The sequence below is a fragment of the Antechinus flavipes genome, chromosome 1 (assembly GCF_016432865.1).
Source record: "Antechinus flavipes isolate AdamAnt ecotype Samford, QLD, Australia chromosome 1, AdamAnt_v2, whole genome shotgun sequence".
In the NCBI taxonomy this organism is placed as follows: domain Eukaryota; kingdom Metazoa; phylum Chordata; class Mammalia; order Dasyuromorphia; family Dasyuridae; genus Antechinus; species Antechinus flavipes.
Genome location: NC_067398.1, coordinates 723,277,954 through 723,300,488, shown reverse-complemented (window position 1 = coordinate 723,300,488; position 22,535 = coordinate 723,277,954). Strand labels below are relative to the sequence as shown.

The 22,535-nt window shown below is 38.4% G+C and overlaps 2 protein-coding genes across 2 annotated transcripts in view; both read right to left on the bottom strand.

The window, feature by feature from the left end:
- Positions 1 to 928: 928 nt before the first annotated feature.
- The window catches only part of LOC127548942 (vomeronasal type-2 receptor 26-like), a 65,214-nt gene continuing 43,607 nt past the window's right edge, over positions 929 to 22,535 (bottom strand). The window contains exon 5 of the mRNA XM_051976630.1: positions 929 to 3,048. The gene's annotated coding sequence lies outside the window, so the exon portion shown is untranslated. The remainder of the gene's footprint in view (positions 3,049 to 22,535) is intronic.
- LOC127548948 (vomeronasal type-2 receptor 26-like) lies at positions 3,042 to 21,152 on the bottom strand. Its single transcript, XM_051976643.1, has 5 exons — positions 21,115 to 21,152; positions 19,481 to 19,772; positions 14,286 to 14,513; positions 7,278 to 7,401; positions 3,042 to 4,040 (listed from the first exon to the last, which is right to left on the bottom strand). Exons 1-5 carry the CDS (start codon positions 21,150 to 21,152, stop codon positions 3,061 to 3,063), a joined length of 1,662 nt encoding a protein of 553 aa, XP_051832603.1. The 3' UTR covers positions 3,042 to 3,060.

The window sequence follows — 22,535 nt, the reverse complement described above, 5'->3', positions numbered from 1 at the left end:
ATGAAGAGTGGAGCTGGCTGGAGGCTGAAGAAAGCAGAGGCAAAGAAAATGAAGGACCAGACCTTTGGATTTGGCGACATTTGGAGGGAGCTCTTGGAACCAAGCAGAGAGATAGACCTCTAAGCTAACCGGGCTATATTGGAGACAATAAAAGATCTGAACTTTTATCACCTGGCTGCATTTGGGAAGAAGATCACCACACATGCATATCTTTTTAAAAATAAAAAGCTTTAATAAAGAAAAAAAATAAAATAAAAAGAAATGAAGAAAAAGAAAGATTGTTCTATGCTCCCCAAACATGTTGGGTACAGAGCTCAGAAAGCTGAATAAAGATCTAATTCACTTCAGGTCTCACCCCAAATGCTCCAAATTCCTTTAAAATGATGATATATATATATATATATATATATATATATATATATATATATATATATATATATATATATATATTAGAATGTTATTTCTCAGGAAAAAAAAGATGGACTGGAATATTTTTCTAACCTATGACAACTTACCATCAGGAAAGGTCTATTGTGAGATAGGAGCACAGTATTGGTATAGGGCAAGACAGCAAAGTCACAGCCCTAGCTTGATGCCAGCAAACCAGGAGCAATAACTCTGAATCTGCTGCTGTCTTGGCAAAAATATAAGGTATAATTGGTCAAATGGAAGCTAATGTCATTATGAGAAATCCAGAAACAATCAATCAAAATGTACATAATGAAAAGCAGAAAACAATGCAGTATATCTCACAGAAAAAGTAATGATCCCGCAGAGATCATTTAAAAATTATAGCACTTTCTAGACATCTTCTGGTAAGATATTATCGAGAAAAACTCTTTGTATTCTGGAGGGTAAAAGAGAAGTGGAATGAACACACTGATCACCATCTGAAGAATTCAAGAAGCAAATGTCCAGAAATAGGGTTGTCAAATTCCAGAATTTTTATTGCAAATATCTAGAGAGAAAGAATTCAAGTATAGTGAGAAGACAGTCAGGATACACAAGATTTTGTCACTTCTTTAAAGGATCAGAGTATTTGGAATGTGAATTTCTGTAGAGCAAAGGAGTTAGGATTGTAACCAGGAATCGCCTGCCCAGTAAAACGGATGATGGATCCTCAGGAAAAAGTGTGGTGTTCTCTTCTTTTTTATAATATAAATGATGATTCTGTGTGGGAGCAGGTTTCTTGGGGAGATTTTCTGGAGGCAGCCTTAGTTTCAGTTCAGATTCTTAGAGGCCTATCTCTCTGCTTGGTTCCAAGAGCTCTTACAGCTTGTCCTTTGCCTCTGCTTTCTTCAGCGTCCAGCCAGCACAAAGGTGGAAGATGGAATGAATCTGACTTTGCCTCCGAGGGTGGGCTTGTGGACTTCTGTATCTCCCAGAATGCTCTTTGGCCCTGAGAGCTTCTTGGTTTTTATGCTGTTCACTGAGTATACACCAATCATTGTATCACTGGGAAACCATTATTTGTTGTATGATTGAATCAATGCTAAACTAGATTTAACCATTGTCTACTCAGTTCCACTTAGTACTTTGTTTCAAGTTCTGGCCCATAACATCTCCTCGTAGGATCAGATCAATCATACTGAACCATAGTAAATTGGATAGTTATTGTTTCTATCTCTAACTCTAATGAGTTAACACTTTGTAGGGATTCAAACAAAAAAGGTAGGCGCTCAGTGAAATAAAGGAACTCCAAGTATATGTCATAAAAATACCAGAGCTGAACAAAAATTTTGATTTTCAAATACAAAATTCAGGAGAAGCACAAGTGGTTAATCAGGAAATGGAAATCATAAGGGACTTAACCTGATTAATTTGTTTACTTTTGCGCATGGGAGGATGAGCCTTGTAATTCATGAGAAATTTCCCATTAATAGGGAAGTTAGAAGGAGTATATATAAACAGAGTGCATAGGTGTGCATTGAATATGAATATGAAAGAATACTTTATGAAAGAAATTACATTAAATTAAAGGTTTGGTGGAATGTGTTGGGAGAAAGGGAAAGGGAGAAGGAGGATGGCATAATTTATCTTCTATTAAAAAGGCAACATAAAGCATTTAGTAGAGGGGAAGGAAAGGGGAGAAAGAGAAAGAGAGTGAATATTATACTCATTCGAATTGGCTCTAAGACGAAATAACATACACACTCAACATTGATAGAGAAAGATATATTATTTTGCAAGGTAGTAAAACGTTAAAAGGACAAGATCAGGGGCTAGGGTGAGAAAAGAGAAGGAATATTGTGAAATGTGTGATGAAAAGTAAAACCCTTTCATGAGGGATAAATTGAAAAAAAATCAAAATAGAATAATCAGGGAAAATATAATTAGCAATAGTCAATATGGAAACAATTTTGAAGCAACTTTCTTTGCTGCAAACAGCTCTTCTCAAATGTAGAGATAAAGGAATGAAAAGTATTAAAATATGAGCTAGTTCCCAACTGATATTGGTAAAAATGTATGATATCTGTTGAAAAGACTATAAAATTAGGCAAATTCATCCCCCTAAAACTAACTCAACATGGCTTGAATCCTAAAAGAGATTAAGAAAAAAAGGAAAAGGAAATACACGTACAAAAATAACTGGTGTGACCTCTGTTCTTGGGGAAAGAATTGGAAATTGAGGGAATTCTCATGAAATGCAGAATGGCTGAAGAAATTGTGGTATGTAATTATGATGGAATACTTTGATGATTCATAACTATGATGACCAGAAAAATCTGAAAAGATACATGAACATATGAAAACTGAAATGTAATGTGTACAAAGTCAAGCAATAGAGTGGATTGGTCACCTGTGAATAACTTTGCTTTTTCAACAACAAAATGGTCCAAAACTGCTCTGAAGGTCTTTATGATGAAACTGTTGGATGTTACACAGTTTGTAAAAATTTTATTTTTAGGAGTTCTTTTTATTAACCCAAGGAATGATGCATGTATATTTCTCAACAAGGCATTTATATAAATATTTTGTGTAACTGCACATGTGGTATCTCAGTGGTTCTGGGGTTGGGGAAGAAGGGAGAGAATGTGGAAGGCAAACCTTTTTAAAAAGTTACAAATATTGTTTTACATGGAAAGGGGAAAATAAAGATATCACACTAAAAAAAAAAGAAGAAGAATTCTTGCTCCTGGAACTCCTTTGATTCTTCTTCTGTTTTGTGTTATTTTCCCACGATGTCAGGAGAATCCCAAAACATTTGGGAATAAAAATGCAGCCCAGTAACCCGGCACTGGAGGCCAAGATGGAGAAGATCTCCACGATCATCACGGCTTTCCCTTTGGAGCTCTGATATGTGGGGAGGAAAGAGACCCAGACGCTACAAAACACCAGCATGCTGAACGTGATGAGCTTGGCCTCGTTGAAGGCATCGGGCAGGTTCCTGGCCAGGAAGGCTATGGTGAAGCTGCCCAGGGCCAGAAAGCCCATGTAGCCCAGGACACAGTAAAATGCAAAGGCGGAGCCCTCGTTACACGTGAGGATGATGTGCCTGGATTCAGAGCGTGTGTCTGCCTCTGGAAAGGGGGGATGGGTCCCCAACCAGATGGCACAGAAAAGCCCTTGGATTCCGGAGCAGATGAGAACCACACAGTAGGGCACTCTGGGATGAAGGAACATCCGCATCCTGCTCCCAGGCCCTGTCACCCTGAAAGCCAGAACCACGATGATGGTTTTGGCCAAAATGCAGGAAACAGCCACTGTGAACACAATTGCAAAGACTGTTTGTCGGAAAAGGCAGGAAGCAGTGGTGGGACGGCCCACGAAGAGCAAGGAGCAGAGGAAGCAGGAGGAAAGGGAGGTGAGGAGCAGGTAGCTGAGGTTCCTGTTATTGGCTTGGACTATGGGAGTGTCTTGGAACTTCACAAAGACCCACAGAACCAGGACCGTGAGCAATGAGAGTGAAACAGCTACAACTGTCACTGCCTTCCCCCAGGGTTCATTCACATCCAGGAAGGTCACAGTCTTGGGGAGGCAGTGATCTCTCTGCTCATTGGGATATTCATCCTCTGGGCACTTCTTACACTGCTCAGCATCTGCAGGAGACAAACAAGGACTTAACGTTTAGATTAAAATATTTCTCTTCATTCCCACGGTAGGAAATAGTCACAAGACCTGCAGCAATTCCTTCTGCTTCCACCAGATGCAAAACCCCATTCTCTCTTTACTGGATGACACAGTCACTGGTAAGTTACTTGCTACACTGGCCAGATCAAATCTATTCATGCCCTTGATCACTATTGGCTTTGGTTCAAGTTCTCTTTATTCCTTTTATGTAAGTGATGTCACCTTTTCTTCTTAACCTAATCACGAAGGACAATAAGCTTAGACAGCAGAGCCCTTTCGTGTCAAATATCCAGATTATTTCTGTGTTGTGTTGGGCAACAACTCAAGTTTAAGAGCTACCTGTATCAATGCTTCCTCATTCTTTCTAGGTTCCTGTTTATACCTTTCCGCAACCAATTTATATGAATTTTAAACATTTCCTTGGTAGTTACAGGGAATGTGTGTATTCTTGTCTCCTCTGTTGGAATAGAATCTCCCTGAATGAAGGATTCATTTCCTTTTTATTACTCTACCCCTTTATTTATGACCAAGTTCTTCTCACACTAAATGACTATTGATTGACTGATTAATGACTTATTAAATAATGGCAAGTTTCTTATAGAAAACCTGTTTCTTTTATTTTGGAAGTGTTGCTTTTATTCATCCCAAGAGAAATGAAGCCTTTCCAAGATATGTTCAATAGTGAAAATGATAACCCGTTAATACCTTCATTTTATCAATTAATTTAAAGAAAAATTCTCTTTGGATCCTCAGTTGGATTTTTTCACTACTATTTGGAATATTGGATTGACCTTATTTTAACCCTGGCTTTCAGATCCATGAGACCTGAATTTAGCATCTAGAATTCTTCAATGACATACTAGAACCATTCTTGCTATCAGCAGTCTCTCTGATGCCTAAAAATTATTTTTTCCTCCTCATTTATTCTCCCACATTCTCTGTAATCTTCACAAATCTTTTATTGCCCCTGACACATTTGCAGTGAAAACCCGAAGAGACGTGCCAGCTATGTCACAAATTACCCTCAACTGTTTCAATCTGACTATGCTCTATCAGGAAGTAAATGGCTACTTGAATGCGAATAGGACTTGAAGTCAGAGTTTACATCCTGCCTCAGGAAAAAAAAAATTGTTATGTGACTCTGGGCAAATAATATCCTTGAGTCTGTCTTTGTCTTCCTTTCAGAAAAATAAGGAAAATAATTACACCATCTTTATAAGGTTATTATTAGCATCAAATGGGAGAGAACATATGTAGCAAACAATTGACCCTCGATTTACAGGGTTCTTATAACTTTATCACCATCACCCTCATCCTTCTCATCACTAAATCAAAAGTTTGCCCTCATTGCAGGGGAGAGAACCATGTGTGCCCCATTAAAGCAGCAGATGAGATTAAGGGATCATCTAAATTTTGTACAAATTGGAGGATCTTCTCATAGAAGCAGCCTGTTCTCTGGTTTCCTCTTTTGCCTTCTCTCTTAGATTCAAAACCATGTAAAGCCAGGCTCAAATGCAATGTTATTGAATAAGCCATGGCAGCATCCATTCTGCTTGGAGCTTGGGATGCAGTGTTGACTCCTCAAACCCTGTGACCCACGTGGTGATTTCCTTATTCCATGTCTCATTTCTTAACCTCCTGAGCTGATTAATTATCTGATGTCACTCCATGTGCAGTGTGATGAAAACAGGTGATGGCCACGAAGGGGCAGATGCACTTTTAATACTGTGGAAGTCACTCTGCTCCACAATGGTTTTGGTATCTCCCAGAAAACAAGGCCCAGCTAAATACCTGACCTTCTTAGTAGAGATTGATCCTGCTGTAGGAGTTCCCTCTAACAGTCAAGACACAGGTTCAGTCCCAGGGCTATCTCTGCTTTCAACTGTGTTGGTTACAATGTCAGGGGGAAAAGGCCAATTTGGTTAGCATTCCTCAACATGTCTGACTTTTTTGTTTCTATATTGTTCAATACCATAAAGCATTAGAACAATGAAATAGGGAAAGGCAATACTGGATCATCAGTAGAAAGGGACGACAGCATTTGGATGGCTCCTATGGAGCTTACAGAGTCAGCTTATGGCTCTGGGTTTCTTATGGGACATGAACCACGATCTCTGAAAGACCCTGCTACTTTTCAGCTTTTGATCAGTGTTGGGGAAATTTTCCACTGAAACTAGACCCTTAAATTAGAGAAAGGTCTGCAGTCTCTAATGTATGGAATACAACTCCCCATTAGGTAACTTTCTTTACTTTTGCCTTCTCCATCTCAATATTTTTGTTTTTATTCCTGTCTATTCATTTCTTTTTATTTCCATCTCTGCCTTTGTCTCTCAGTATCTGTTTCTCCCTTTCAATTTCTTGAAAAGACATCTGTCTTACTCCCTAATCTATAAACATATATATTTACATGTATGTGCATACATAAATATTGACACCTCTACTTCTACATATATACATATAAATATATAGACACTTGTATATGTTGTTTTTAATTTTAACCTTTGTGTATATCCATGACACACTATCTTGGAGTAAAAGGGCAAGTGATTGCAATTCATCAAAGAAATAAGATGATGAATAATTTCTTCCAATATATTATTTTTCTCATTATGCAGCAGGAAAATTTTGCCATGTCATTGTGTTTGTACAGTTCTTGGCTTTTTCTTGGCAAGGAGACTTCCATATATTTTGTCTTGTTTACACTTACCTGGGATTTCTCTTTCTATTTCTCATGCCTGGCACTTTGTTGATAACATGCAAATGGCAGTGATATATGTGGGTTTGTTTTCTATCCACCAATTGTCTTGAAAATGTTCATTGTTTCAAGTAGTTTTAGTTCATTTTCAAGGATTCTCTAAACATACCATATCTCCTGCAAAGAGTGATACTAGTGTTTTTCATTGCATACATGAATTACTTTAATTTCACTTTGGTCTCTTATTGTTAAAAGTAACATTTCTAGTACAGAGATTCATAATAGTGGTGATAATAGGAATCTTGTTTTCACTCTTTATCTTATTGGAAAAGTTTCTAGCTTCTGCTCTTTTCAGGCTCATATAATTATTTACAGAGGCCACGACATTTCTGTAAAATTGAGACAAAGAATATGCTCTTAGTTTTTTTCTTTTTTCTTTCTTTCTTTCTTTCTTTCTTTTTTTTTTTTACTAGCAGGAGCCATGAGATGCGACCTCCTTGCAGTAACTCACCTATATAATTGGAGGTTTCTCCTTCTGAGCATGGGGAGCAACTAAAGCAACAAGGAGGCTTCCCCTCCAAAGGTGACTTCCTGAATCCAGCAGGACAACTGGCACTACATATGGCAGAGGGGACCTAAGACAGTGACAGGAGACTGGAATAAACATTTTTAACTGACAACTATTTATGTTTGTTTTTTGACATTCTGGTTTGGATAACCACCTCCACAGGTACATAATTAGGAATATATATGAATGATCACATTCTTTCCAACTTATTCTTTCCATTCGTCACCCACTCTTCTGCAACACTCAGTGACAGACCTTCTCCTACAGAACCTTCACACAAAAGTATTTCACACCCTGGACATTTATAAGAGAGTCCATGTATTGGCTAATTACAGAGAAGTTGACTTTCCCAGGCTCAGTCATAGATTTGGGCGATATCTCGACAAGACCCTGAAGCTTCTCCTTGAGCAGGGTCATTGTACTGCAAGTACAATTCCAAGGCAATATGAATTTTGATTTCTTAGAAGTCTTCCTAATAAGATCAAGATTTAAACAAGGATGTCCATTAACAACAGTATTATGCACTATTGTACTGGAAAAGTTTTCTTCAGTAATAAGTGATGAAAGAGAAATGGAAGGAATTGGTGTACTCAATGTAAAAGCAAAAATAACACTTTTGGTAGTTCAAGTGCCTGATGGGATTTTCGAGTGACTGAACTCAGAAATATTTGGAATGTAATTTTTCAGCTTAAGGTATATTGGAATGGGGGGTGAAGCCAAGATGTTGGAGAAGGCACACATGACTTTTTAAGTCCTTCTAATCCCCTCACAACCAAGTATTAAATTCAGCCTCAAAAATAGCGCCAGATTGCTAAAATTCATGAAGATTAGAAGCACACAATTTACCAGCCAAAGATAATCTGGAAGATCAGCAGGTAAGGTTTGTTCTGAGGAGCCAGGAACAGACCAGCACAGGCAGGGAGAGACTAGCGTCCTGAGCAGACCAGGGGTGGGGGTGATTTCTGTGGCTATAGAAGTTATAGAGATGACTCTGCTATAGGCTAACTGTTCTTCCTTGATTACAAAGCAGTAAACTGGCAGAGAAATTAAAGCCTATAACAGAGGGTACTCTAAAAAATGCCAGAACCTAACAAGATCTGGCTAGAACTACCCAAAACCAGAAGTGACTCAGGCAGACCTGTAACACAGCCACACAGCCACATCCTGCAGTACGGGGCGGGGCTTTTGCGGGGGTAGTTACAAATCTGCAAGGCAGGGGGCACAGCCCGGGGCAGCCTCTAATCTGCACAGTGGGGGCTCAGGCTGGGGCAATCGAACTTTCACAGCCAATTGTGCTTCCCTGGGCAGTGACACTTCTGGTCCCTGCAAGGCTATCCACTGCTCAGCCCCTCATACCCACAGCCCCAGGGTGGGCTTAAGCTTGGGGTAGTGAAAATCTCACTGCTCAGCATCTAGCCCCAGGGCAGTTATTATCCCAGACAATGGGGGTTCTTTGCAGGGCATTTTCCCAGCTCAGCCCTGAATGCCTGAGTTATTCTCGGGTGGGGAACTCTTTCCCAGAGCATTCCAGTACCTCGCTGCTCTTTGTAGCCGGTTGGCAGGACAGCTACCCATCCATACAGCTATCGCTGCTCTGCAGAGGAAGGTGGTAACCTCCTGCCCCGAAGGCAAATCCCACAGGCTTTAAAAATGAGTAAAAACAATTAAAAGGCCAACCAATAGCTTCTATACAGAAAGAGAGCAGCTTTTCAACCCTGAAGAGACTAATAGCAGACAGTCCCAAGACAATTGTTGGTCCCCAACACAAAAGGATCTCCTAGAAGAGACTATTAAAAACCTTAAAAGAGAACTAGAAGAAAAATGGGGAAAAGAAAGAGAAGCTATACAAGTGTGGCTAGAAGCTGGAAAATGAATGGATGCCCATCAATTGGAGAATGGCTGGGTAAATTGTGGTATATGAATGTTATTCCATTTGTTTCTAAGAAAAAAACCAGATTTAAACAAAAAAAAATGATCTCCCACCATAGGACTCAAGAGAAGTAGAAAAAGTTAAAAGGAACTCTTGAGCACTGTGTTTCTGTTGTGAATATACATAAAAACCACATGTATCATTTGATTTTACTGATGTAACATAAAAAAGGGAAGTAGAAATGGAAAGGGGATAGTGTCAGAAAAAGGGAAAAGGGGAGATAAAAAGAGGGAAACTACATGTGATGATGAGGCAAAGGAAACCTATCATATGTGAGGGAACTTAGTGCGGGGAGGAACATTTTGTGAATCTCACTGTCATCAAAGTTGGCTCAAAGAGGAAATAGGGAAAAGGAAAATGAGTAATAAGGGAGGGGTTCAAGAAAAGGGAAGGGTTTCCAAGAGAGGAGGGAGGGAGGGATCCTAAAGAGGGAGAGCTATGTAACGCAAGTGGGACCCTTAAGATTAATACTAAAAAGGGTAAGGGAGTAAGGGGGTAAGGAGAGGCAAGAAAAAAAAGCATAATCTGGCGATAGTAGGGTGGCAACCTACAAACCACAAAACAAATAAGAAAGAAATTAAAGTGGTAAATAGAGTCGGGTTAGATATGATAGATCTTTGAAGAAAACTGAATGGTGACAGAAAGGAGTATACTTTCTTCTCAGCAGTTCATGGAACCTATACAAAAACTGACCATATATTAGGACATAAAGACTTCAGAATTAAATGGAAGAAGGCAGAAATAGTAAATGCTTTCTTTTCAGATCATGATGCAATAAAAATGACATTCAACAAAAAGTTAGGGGTAAATAGACCAAAAAGTAATTGGAAACTAAATAATCTCATCTTAAAGAACGATTGTATGAAACAGCAAATTATAGACACAATTAAAAATTTCACTCAAGATAATGACAATGATGAGACATCATATCAAAATTTGTGGGATGCGGCCAAAGCAGTGATAAGGGGAAATTTTTTATCTTTAGAGGCTTACTTGAATAAAATAAAGAGAAGATCAATGAACTGTGCTTGCAACTTAAAAAGCTAGAAAGAAGACTAAATTAAAACCCCCCAATCAAATACTAAGGTTGAAATTTATAAAATTAAAAGGAGAAATTAATAATATTGAAAGTAAAAAAAAAACTATTGAATTAATAAATAAAACTAAGAGTTGGTTTGGTGAAAAACCAATAAAATCGATAAACCTATGCCAAATCTGATTAGCAAAAAAGAAAGAGGAAAATCAAATTGTTTTTCTAAAAAATGAAAAGGGGAAACTTTCCACCAATGAAGAAGAAATTAGAGCAACAATAAAGAGTTACTTTGCCCAACTCTATGCCAATAAATTTGATAACCTAAGTGAAATGAATGACTACTTCCAAAAATATTGGCTTCCCAGATTAACAGAGGAGGAAGTAAATTGCTTCAATAAACCCATTTCAGAAAAAGAATTAGAAAAAGCTATTAATCATCTCCCTAAGAAAAAATCCCCAGAACCAGATGGATTTACATGTGAATTCTACCAAACATTTAAAGAACAATTATCCCCACTGCTATATAAGCTATTTGAAAAAATAGGGAATGAAGGAGTCCTACCAAATTCCTTTTATGACACAGACATGGTACTGATACCTAAACCAGGTAGCTTGAAAACAGAGAAAGAAAATTATAGACCATTCTTCCTAATATATATTGATGCTAAAATCTTAGATAAGATATTAGCAAAAAGACTACAGAAAATCATCTCCAGGATAATATACCATGATCAAGTAGGATTTATACCAGGAATGCAGGGCTGGTTCAATATTAGGAAAAGTATCAGGATAATTGGCCATATTAATATCCAAATGATCAAAAATCATATGATCCTCTCAATAGATGCAGAAAAAGCATTTCATAAAATCCAACATCCATTCCTACTAAAAAGCACTTGAGAGTATAGGAATAAATGGACTTTTTCTTAAAATAATCAGTAGTAACTATTTATCAGTAAGCAGCATATGTAATGGGAATAAACTGCAACCATTCCCAAAAAGATCAGGAGTGAAAAAAGGTTGCCCATTATCACAATTACTATTCAATATTTTATTAGAAATGCTAGCTTTGACCATAAGAACTGAAAAAGAGATTAATGGAATTAGAGTAGGTAATGAGGAAACCAAACTATCACTCTTTGCTGATGATATGACAGTATACTTAGAGAATCCCAGAGATTCTACTTAAAAGCTATTACCAATAATCCACACCTTGAGCAAGTTGCAGGATACAAAACAAGCCCACATAAGTCCTCAGCATTCTTATATATTACTAAAAAAAATTCACCAGTTAGAGTTACAAAGAGAAATTCCATTTAAAGTAACTACTGACAGTATAAAATATTTAGGAATCTATCTGCCAAGGGAAAATCAGAAACTATATGAGTAAAAGTCCAAAACTCTTTCCACACAAATAAAGTCAGATCTAACCAATTGGAAAAATATTAAATGCTCTTGGATTGGGCGAGCAAATATAATGAAGATGACAAAACTTTCTAAACTAATCTATTTATTTAGCACTATACCAATTAGACTTCCAAAAAAAAAAACTATTTTAATGACCTAGAAAAAATAACAACAAAGTTCATAAAGAAAAACAAAAGGTCAAGAATTTCAAGGGAATTAAAAAAAATCAAATGAAGGTGGCCTAGCTGTATCAGATCTAAAATTATACCATAAAGCAGCGGCTACCAAAACCATTTGGTATTGGTTAGGAAATAGACTCGTTGATCAATGGAATAGGTTAGGTTCAAAGGACAAAATAGCCAGTAACTTTAATAATCTAGTGTTTGACAAATCCAAAGACCCCAGCTTTTGGGATAAGAACTCAGTGTTTGACAAAAATTGCTGGGAAATTTGGAAATTAATATGGCAGAAACTAGGGATTGACCCACACTTAAGACCATACACCGAAATAAGATCAAAATAGGTTCATGACCTAGTTATAAAGAATCAGATTATGAAGAAAGTGGAAGAGCATTGGATAGTTTACTTCTCAGACCTGTGGAAGAGGAAGGAATTTATGACCAAAGAAGAACTAGAGATCACTATTGACCACAAAATAGAAAAATTTGATTATATCAAATTGAAAAGTTTTTGTACAAACAAAACTAATGCAGATAAGATTAGAAGGGAAGCAATAAACTGGGAAAACATTTTAATAGTCAAAAGTTCTGATAGAGGCCTCATTTCCAATATATGTATAGGGAATTGACTCTAATATATAATATTATATGACTATAATTTATAAATCAAGCCATTCTCCAATTGATAAATGGTCAAAGGATACGAACAGACAATTCTCAGATGAAGAAATTGAAACTAGCCATATGAAAAGAGGCTCCAAGTCATTATTCATCAGAGAAATGCAAATTAAGACAACTCTGATATATCACTACACACCTGTCAGATTGGCTAGAATGACAGGGAAAGATAATGCGGAATGTTGGAGGGCAAAACTGGGACATTGATATATTGTTGGTGGAATTGTGGATACATCCAGCCATTGTGGAGAGCAATTAGGAATGATGCTCAAAAAGCCATCAAACTGTGCATACCCTTTGACCCAGCAGTGTTGCGACTAGGCTTATATCCCAAAGAAATTTTCAAGAAGGGAAAGGGACCTGTATGTGCAAGAATGTTAGGCACAAGGTGTAGGAATAAGGTAACATCAATGTGATGATATAAGAAAGAAATTAAAGCTGGAAAACAACTGCAATGGGAAAAGAAAAAGGGGAAGTAAAATGAGCTAAATGACATCATTCAAATAGGCACACATGGCCTATTACAATATAGGGAAAAGAGGGAGAAGTATGAGCATTGGTGGATTCTTAATCTCCTGGGTTTGGACTCACAGAGGGAAAATCCTACATATTTTATTACATACTGAAACTTTTTTCACTGTCTATAGAAGTAGAAATGGGACTGGGAAAGAAAAAAAAGAAAGTTATTAGAAGGAAAGCCAGAAGTAGAAAGGAAAGGGATAAAGAAAATGGGAAGTGACTGAAAAGAGGGAGGGCATATTGCGGGATGTGAGGATCAGAAGCAAAACACTGGTGAGGAATGAAAGGGTGAAAGGAGAGAGAAAAGTATAATGGGAAAAACATCAATTGCTGGGAAATAGGGAGTTAGTAATTTTAAGTGCGAATATGAATGGGATGAGAACTCCCAGAAAAGAAAAGTAGAGAGCAGAATGGATTGAAGGCCAGAATCTTCAATATATTGTTTGCAACAAACAAATGCGAAGCAAAAATATACATACAGATAAAAGGTAAACAGTAGAACAGAATATATTATTCTTCAGCTGAAGTAAAAATAAAAGCAGGAGTAATGGTCCTGATCCTAGATCAAGTAAAACCAAAAATAGATACAATTTAAAGAGATAAGGAAGAAAACAAACTCTTACTGAGGAGTACCAGAGATAAAGAGGCAAGATTAATACTAATGAATAGAACCCGGTGAACATTTTACAAAGTAATGAGATTATAAGAGGGTCGGCTGGGATGGACTTGTTTCATTTCAACAATTGAGATGGCAGAACATAATTCTAATAGACTTTGGTCTTGGTTGTGTGTGTGTGTGTGTGTGTGTGTGTGTGTGTGTGTGTGTGTGTGAACTGAGATTAAGTGACTTGCTCAGGGTCACAGTGTTCAGTGTCCAAGACTGGATGTAAACTCAGCTCCCCCTGGCTCCAGGATCGGTGCTCTATTCACTGTGACTAAACAAGATGTGGTGTATATAATAGTGAGAGAATAGCGATGTGCTATTAGACATGATGAACTGGTTGGTTTTAGAAAAACAGGGTAAAAATAGCATGAGAAAACAGGTAAAACACACATGAATTTATGACAAGTGAAACAGAACCAGGGCTTACAGTCTATCCATTTTGCCACCCAGCTGCACCTGTCAGTAATGGAGAGTACACCACATAAGTCAAGGATTGTTCCTCTGTTTAGGAGCATAAAGTAACATTAACAATGTGTCTGACCTTTGAACTCCATGCGTCCCACACTATGACATTTGCACAAATTGTAAAATCTTGACCGAGCTGAGCTTCTGGGATAAAGTCCCCCACATAGAGAACATGACCATTACGATAATCGAAGTATATGTAGTTCATAAGGGCATAGTGAGCCTCTGTGCGTCTGTTCTCATCCACAAACACCTGCTCACCAACAATATTCTCAAACTGGATGTTCTTGAGGTAGGAGTGCAGCTGAAAAAGAGGAGAAATGCTTATCCATGAGCGGTACCCGAGGGAAAGGCAATTGTACATGAGATTTTATGGAGTCTCGTGCTCTTATTTTCAGGTGGGATCAAATCTGAATTTCTTCTGGGACATAGAAATGACCCTCTGACCCCCGCAGGGTTGCCTGCATCTCCTAGGTTTGTAGTTTCAGTTTCACACTCAAGTCCTCATTGTTTCTCACCCCCTTTATTTTACCAATTTTTCATATTCAAATGACTTTCAAATGTCATATTTACCATTGACAAGGTCTCTCTAATATGTTCCCCTCCTGTTCTCTGCTCCTGGAACATCCTTATGACTTCACACCCGGATTATTGCAACAGCCTCCTGATGGATGCCTCTGACTAAACCTCTCCTGTTCTGCCCTCCCTCCTGCCTTGGAAGAGATTGTTCTGATGTTCAGGCCAGACCATGGCTCTCCCATCCTTGATAATCTGAAGTGGTTTTCTCCCATCTGCAGGATTAACTATCAAACCATTTGTGTGACATTAAAGGCACTTGGTGTAAAGCAGGAGCTCAATTCAGCAGCCACTGAATACACAACACTCCAAGAAACAGCACAAGTGGCAGCCATTGCAGGAGTTCTTGGACCACACATGGTAAGAGGTTGAAGAGCTTGTCAGAAGGTATTACAAGGGTCTCTTTTAAAGCACTGGGCTAGAACTCAGTTGCTTTGCTAGGACCCAGATCAAGCACACCTTCCTGGCTCACAGTTTGAGAGTGAGGAAGAGAACTAGCACATGACAACATTTAGCAACAGCAGAATATGGATCTCCTCACAATTGCAGGGCAGGAAAAAGTGCTTGTGGTAACTCACAGAACAGAATAGAGGCCGGGACATTAATAAACACATCTCTTTTAAGATCAGACAACCTTGGAAGAAGTGAAATATCCAGCTCCCTTGAAGAATCTCTGAAAATAGCTGTACAAACTCCTGAAGCTTGGGCCATTGGCTCTTTTACCCTGGAAACAGGGCACTACTCTAGTAAATAGATAAAGTCAAATAATAGCCTGGGGAAATTGGTAAACAACAGAAAATGGTTCTGATCATAGAAAAATACTGTGATGAACAGGAAGATGAAAAATCCACACTAAGAAGAAAATAACAAAGTCAAAACTCCTTAATCAACCAAATCTGCAACATAAGTAAGAATTGGTCTAAAGTCACAGAAGGCTTAAAATTTTTCAAAAGGGAGGTACAGACAGAATTATGAAGAGAAATGAGAGAGATGTAAAAGAAAGTAGAATAAGACAATAGAGGAAAAAAATGCTTTAAAAATCAGAATTATATAAATTGAACAGAAAATATAGCGGACCACTGAAGAGAATATCTCCTTAAAAATTAGAACTAAGAAGGTAGGACTTAATGACACCTTGAGGAATAAAGGAAAAAGCCAAAAAGAAAAAGAATGGAAAATAATATGCAATATCCCCATAGAAAATGCTCAACTGGAAAACAGAGAGAAGAGAGAGCATTTAACATTATGAGATTACACGAGTTCTACAATGAAAAAGAACATGGATTCTATCTTTCAAGAAAATATCAAGTAAATTTCTCTTGTATTCTAGAAAATGAACGTAAAATAGAGTATGAAAGAAGCCACAGATCATCTACTGAAAAAGATCCCCAGAGGAAATCACCAGGGACATTTTAGCCCAATTCTAGATCTCCAAAGTAAAGGTGCAAATAGTGCAAGGATGCAGAAAGAAACACATCTATATGTTGGAGCTACAGTCAGGATGACAAAAGAGCCCTCATTTTCTTAATTGAAAGATCAGAATGCTTGGAATAGGATAAATTTGCAAAAAAAGGATCTGACTTAAAACTAAGAATCACCTACCCAGAAAACCTGAGTTCAGTCCTTCAGGAAAAAAAAGGGGTTCCCAATGAAATAAAGGGCCTTCAAATATTTATGATAAAGAAACGTCCAGAACTGAATTGGAAATATAAAATGTAAGCTTATTTACATCTCTAAGACTCTAGAAAGAAGTTTAATTTTAGTTTTATATGCAATTTGACAAATATTGGAAACCAACAATAAAATCATTGAGGAATATACAATCAGAATCATTTTAGAAATTGCAAAGTCTTCAATGTCTTCCGTGTCCCACTTCTTGCTAAAATAAATATTTAAAAAATCATCACTAAAAAGGTACCACACTTTCCCTGTTACCTGCCATGGATGAGGCAATGCAGATTCTTCATTTCCCAGGGATCTTTTCATCAGTATTTCATGGAGAGCCCACGCCACAGCATAAAAAGCATTGTAGATGTTGTAACTCAAGGTGGATGTTGACATTCGCACAGGGTAAAAAGGTGAATATTTCATGGAGGCATTTGGTAAATATAAATCTTGCTCTGGGATATCTGGTTGATCTGAGCATTTCAAAGGTGATGGCCTATATTCTGTAAGAAGACAAAACCTCTTCTTTAAAGGAGATAAAAAATCCGAGATAAAACTCTCAAACCCAGGTATTGGAGTAACCAAGTGTGCAAAGAAGAGAGAAGCATGGAAAGTAAAACCATAATGGTACAAGGCTCTTGTTGTAGTGTCTGAATGAAATGTGGCAATCCACACCTTCTTGGTTGGAAATAAGAATCCTGGTGAGGTTCTCATAATCGTAAATGATTCTGTGTCAGCATGGATGACAATGACTTTGACTTCTGAAATTAGGATCCTGGACTTGGAGGCCTCAGAGGTTTCACTCTGTTTTCTGTCACTTAGAGGGATCTTCTCTGTGAAGGACACGCAAACTCTATTCTTTTTCATTTCCTCTCTCATTTCCCTGAGGAATTCCTCCCCTCTCATATCATCAAAGACAACCAGGCCTATCCAGTTCCATTGAAAATATACCAATAAGCGGACAATTGCTCGGTGAAGAGAAGAGGATTTGGGGGCCATCTGATAGAGGGAAGGAAACTGGACTTTGTCAGCAAGACTGGGATCAAATGGACCATAAGTAATCTGGATGAGAAAAAAAATACGGATGAGCAGGTGCACGCTGCTGCTGAGAGAGCTAAAGTAAAATATACTTCTTCAAACTGGCATATTTATTGTTAGAAGAAAGTTTTAGATTTTATTGTAAAGTTTATCATCGATGACAATTTCTCTCTGAAAGTCTCTCCATTTATCTCTTGAAATGTATTGTTTATTCTCCACGAGACATCAAAACATCTGTCCCCAAATTTGTTAACCATGACCACAATCTTTGGCAAGAACATTTATCTCGTTGACAAAAAAACAGATATTCATGGACTTCATTAGAGGTTGATGAAAATTCAAATTATCTATGACAAATAGTGTTTCAGATCTGAGGGTCAGATATATACCCACACATCACAGTAGGAAAGAAGCTGCCTGTTTGGCCAAGGAGACTTATTCAACTTATCCTGCCATGTTCTCTCTGATCAGAATCAAAGGAAAATAATCCCATATGGAACTCTAGACCAGACTTCCTTCTATTTTATTATCTGGCAACAAAGATGCTAGATGAGCTCTTTCTCATGATTCCCTCAATTAGAGAGTTCAGGCATGTTTCCACAAGGACATCTAGAGTTAATTCCTATGCTCTTTGAACCTGTAAGTTTTTGTTTTTACTATTCTCCAAGTATATGGTCAGGACTATTTATAGTTTCAATGTGAGTGAGACACCAAAGATCCCAATGGGTTTTTCTCCAAAGACCTTACATATAGAATCTGAAATATTGGACATTAAACAAATTATAGTTAAATTATGTTAAATTGTAGTTAAATAATCTTAGGTTCAGTCAATCTTTAAAATAAGAAATATGGATATAAATGGAGAGAGGCTTCCAGTCCTTCACCCTTTATATGCATAGTTCCATATTCCAAACGGACCTCCATTTCCTTTAAATAAAACGATCTAAATTTTCATTGTTTCTCTTCCATGAAATCATCCCTAATTTTCTTCTTGTTTCTGAACACACAAAGCAGTCACTCCTCTGACTGACCAGTGACAAAGTTCACTAAGCAGCCAGCTGAAACTACAGTGCTCAGAGAGGTCGCTTTTCAGTTTAGAAAACATGAGGTGCTTTCTGAAATGTCGTTCCTCCCACCGTATGTTTCTGCTTTCCTTCTGTGCCCATTCATTGTTAGGTTCCTCTTTGAGAACAATGTCAGGAATGTTTTCAAACTCTTGTACATTCATAAATGTACTCATGGAGTTCTTAGGGCAGCTCTGTGGACAGGCTTCCCAGGGCTCCCCCAAAACAAGCACTGTATACATCAGTGTTCATGCTCAGTTTCCTTTTATAAATAATTCTCATCTCAATAATCTCTGGACTAATAATATTATGATTATGAAAAATGAAGCTCCTAGAATGAGATGAAAAAGCCTGAAAGATCATTCAACTTAAAGTCAAGAATGGTAAGATCTAATCAGTTTTCTTCCACTAGTGAATTGTGTAGTGTTGAGTAAGCACTTTAACTTCTCCAATCATTATTGAAGTTATCTGTGTAATGGGCAAATATAACTAGTTTTGCTTTCAGATACTTTCTTGGGTTGAAAACTAACTGGCTTCTTGTCTTACAATAGAGTTGATATTGCAGGAGTTATTCAATTTCCTTGAGGATGAAAACAGAGGCTTGTTCAGTCATTAGAGAGTTAAACTGTTCTAAGAAGACCTGAATTAATTAGTATCACAGTCAATCACTAGCTGCATGATAACAATTTAAGTTTTCTCAGTCACAGTAGTCTCCACTGTAAAGGGGAGTTAGACTATCTTCATTATGAGTTTATTGTGAAGATCAAAAGCAATGCATATGTAAAACAATTTTTTAATTTTTAAAGGTACACAGAGATGCATTTTATTTTACTGCTGCTGCTCCTGCTACATCTACTTCCAATACTACTGCTCTGACTAATAGGTTGTACAGAAGAAGAGACAATCTATTAGGTTCTATCTCATTCACCTGGGGTAAATGGTAGAGGTCGAACAGGGTCCCCATCTGAACAGAGAGAGCTAACGTGGCTCCTCCAATGACAGCCACAACCTTTCCTCCCTTTCTGCAGTTGTAATTAGGGATGCTCTGGTTTGTTCCAGACAGCCACCACAGGGAGCTCTCCAAGGTCCTTTCTTCAGTGGAATAGATGTTGTACATATTGTATCCCAGGGTAATGTTGGGCAACAGTTTGGGATTCCTGTTAATCTCATGTAGAGTGAAGGAAGGCATGAAGAGTTGCTGGTAATTGGTTTCAATAGTTCTGCTGAATTAATGGTAAACGTTAAAAAACATTAATACAACCTTCACAAATAATTCATTTCAGAAGAGGGACTTTCCCAACATTTAGTTAAAATGAAGGATTCTAATAGCTGTTTAGCTCCTTCCATTTGAATTCAATCTAGCCTCTATCCATACACATTGTTCCAATATTCTTTTCTTTTTGTAATTTGTAATGTGAGGACTATTGGCTTTCTGTCCTCAGGTAACTGCTTGCTTGAGCCATTCACTCATTCCACAAGAAGACATGGATAGTTGTTGACTCTAGAAGCTTTAGAGTATGATGGGAGGAAGAAATAAGGTACTGTGACTTATATTCAATTTGCATCAAATTATCATCAGTGCTGACAAGATGGAGGCCTTACCTTCTGCATGGAGTGCCATTCTCAAGATAAAAATCAAATAATTCATAAAAGATAAAAGGGCATTTGATTTAGAACAGGACTGTAATTTAATGTTTCAAAATGGTTGGTGAAACTTCTCCCTTTAGGTCAAACTTCCCACTTTTCCTAGATGATGAACAACAAATAGAATAAAAAGAAGCATACTGAAGCATTAAAAGAATAACGAGTAAATCATATCATTTGATGGCCTTGTTTCTTAGACAAAAATATACACAATTGTTATAAAATATTTATAATTTATGACTGTTGATTCATAGAGAATTTTTATTTGTAACTACAAAGAAAAATTCAAGTCAAAAAAGAATCCAGAGGGATTCAATAATGACACAAGGCTACAACAAGTTTCAGAAAAGAATTCTTCTCTGCCAGAGAACCATTCAGTGAAACTCATGGTGTGTCTTCAACAAGCAGAGGGCAGAGTAAATAGCCGATCAGCTTCTCTGATGTGATGGAGGAAAACCATCCAGAAATCGGGGGAGGAAACTGAATTTTTTTTACTACAGCGCAGACTTACAAAAGGTTATATTTGAGTGTCACATGGCTATATACTGAGATCCTGCCATGTAAAGGAGGGTTTTGCAAAGAGAGTTGATAGTGACAAACCATAAAACTAAGACCTAGGCAGCAGCAGGAAGGTCAGGATGCCTTGTCAAAATCCCAGAAAGTAAACACGCCCACCTGTCCCTGGTTCATGCAGTTAAGGAAGAGTTAGCTTGAGAAAATAAAAGCAGCCCCTGTCACACCCCCTGGAGAAAACAGAATTCTCCAGAAATCACTGAGAGGGAACAGGCATTTCCTAAAGCCATTTGCAAGCCTGAGAACTTGCTAGCGCTCCATCCTGCACAATTCTGTCTTTCCCAAATAAAGTCAAATTTCCCAGGCCTCAGTTCCAGGCTCCATCAGTCCCAATGTACTCAGTACCTTTGAGATTCCCTAAGCTGGGACACGCTAATTTTCATGACGACATTACTTCATGCAAAAATAAAAAAAAAGAAAATAATGATAAATTCACTTACCCAAAGGAAGGAGTAACCATAAGATCGTATTTCCCGCTCATAAATGAGGTGGGCGGACTAGAATTATCCCTAACCCTAAATTTCCTAAAGAAGGGGTCCCATGGCTTCCTAACAAGGGCTGCTCTCCTGTTGTCAGATAGGCAAAGCTGGGGAGGAGACACAGCTTCCCTTCCTGGGAACGGCCAGATTTCCCCTTGCTCAGGTTCTGCACACTCAGCAATGATTCTATCCTAGTTTAGAAAGGCAGCAGGGGCCAAGCACTTCTGCTGCTTCAGGCCATTAACCCTTCACTATTTACATGAAGTCAGGATGGCCGGGAGGGAGGGAGACAAGAGACTGAGCCTGTAGGGAGGGAGAAGCCTGGGCGAGGCCTGTTTGATGGGGAATGGGAAGGGAAAGGAGGGAAGGGGGGTTTTCTTTCTTCAACTCTGACATTAAGGAGACAGAATGAAAGCTGCCAAGAAGAAACAAACAGTAAGAGACAGGGAGAGGGGGAGTGCCCCGACTCAGACTGAGCAATGAGGACTTTTCCCACATCCTCCCAGTGAAAATGAGCACAGGCAGACAGAGAGACACTTACCGAAAAGCCCTACAACCATTGTAAGGAGGTCTCTGAAATTGCGCTGCTCCTGTTGTGTTGCTGGATTTAGGTAAGGATAGGGGGAGAAAGAAGCCAATCTCCACATCTCCAGGGATGTAATCCTTGTGTTGAGTGTCTTCGAAGCAACTCTGCCCAGAACCTGGAACCTGCAGCAACAGACACACAGCAAGGGAAGGAACGAGGTGAGAAATGCTTCTCACAACACAGGGCCACATCCCCCTGAACAGTAACCAGAGCTTTAATGCTGAGGAAGTGGAGCGACTGCTCATGCTACAGCCGAGTCAGCTGCTTGAGTCAGGGACTGAGGAGGGACTTTTCCCCACCAGCCACCACCCGTCTCTCTACAGAAGCCCGGGCTCTGATCTCAGGTCACACTGGAGGAAACAGAGGGACATCAGCCAGGTCCATGTGCAGGACAAGGACAATGGTGCGAGATGAGTGACCGTTATGTACTTTCTCTCTGTCTCCCGGTACATTTATTTTTAGATAATGATGGGGTCCATTCGTCTTATTCCATTTTCCACAGAGAAGTCTCAGTCTCAGAAGAATTCCGGGGACCAGACTGCCTGCGGCATCTCCAGCTGAGTCCCTGCGTCCAGGGGAAATCATAAGTGCGAAATTATATTTTGACCTCACTTTCCCTTATTCCACATCAGACTAAATCCCAGATGGGCCTTTTGTAGGAAAATAGTTTTGTGACCTGAATTCAGTCAATCACCTGTGAT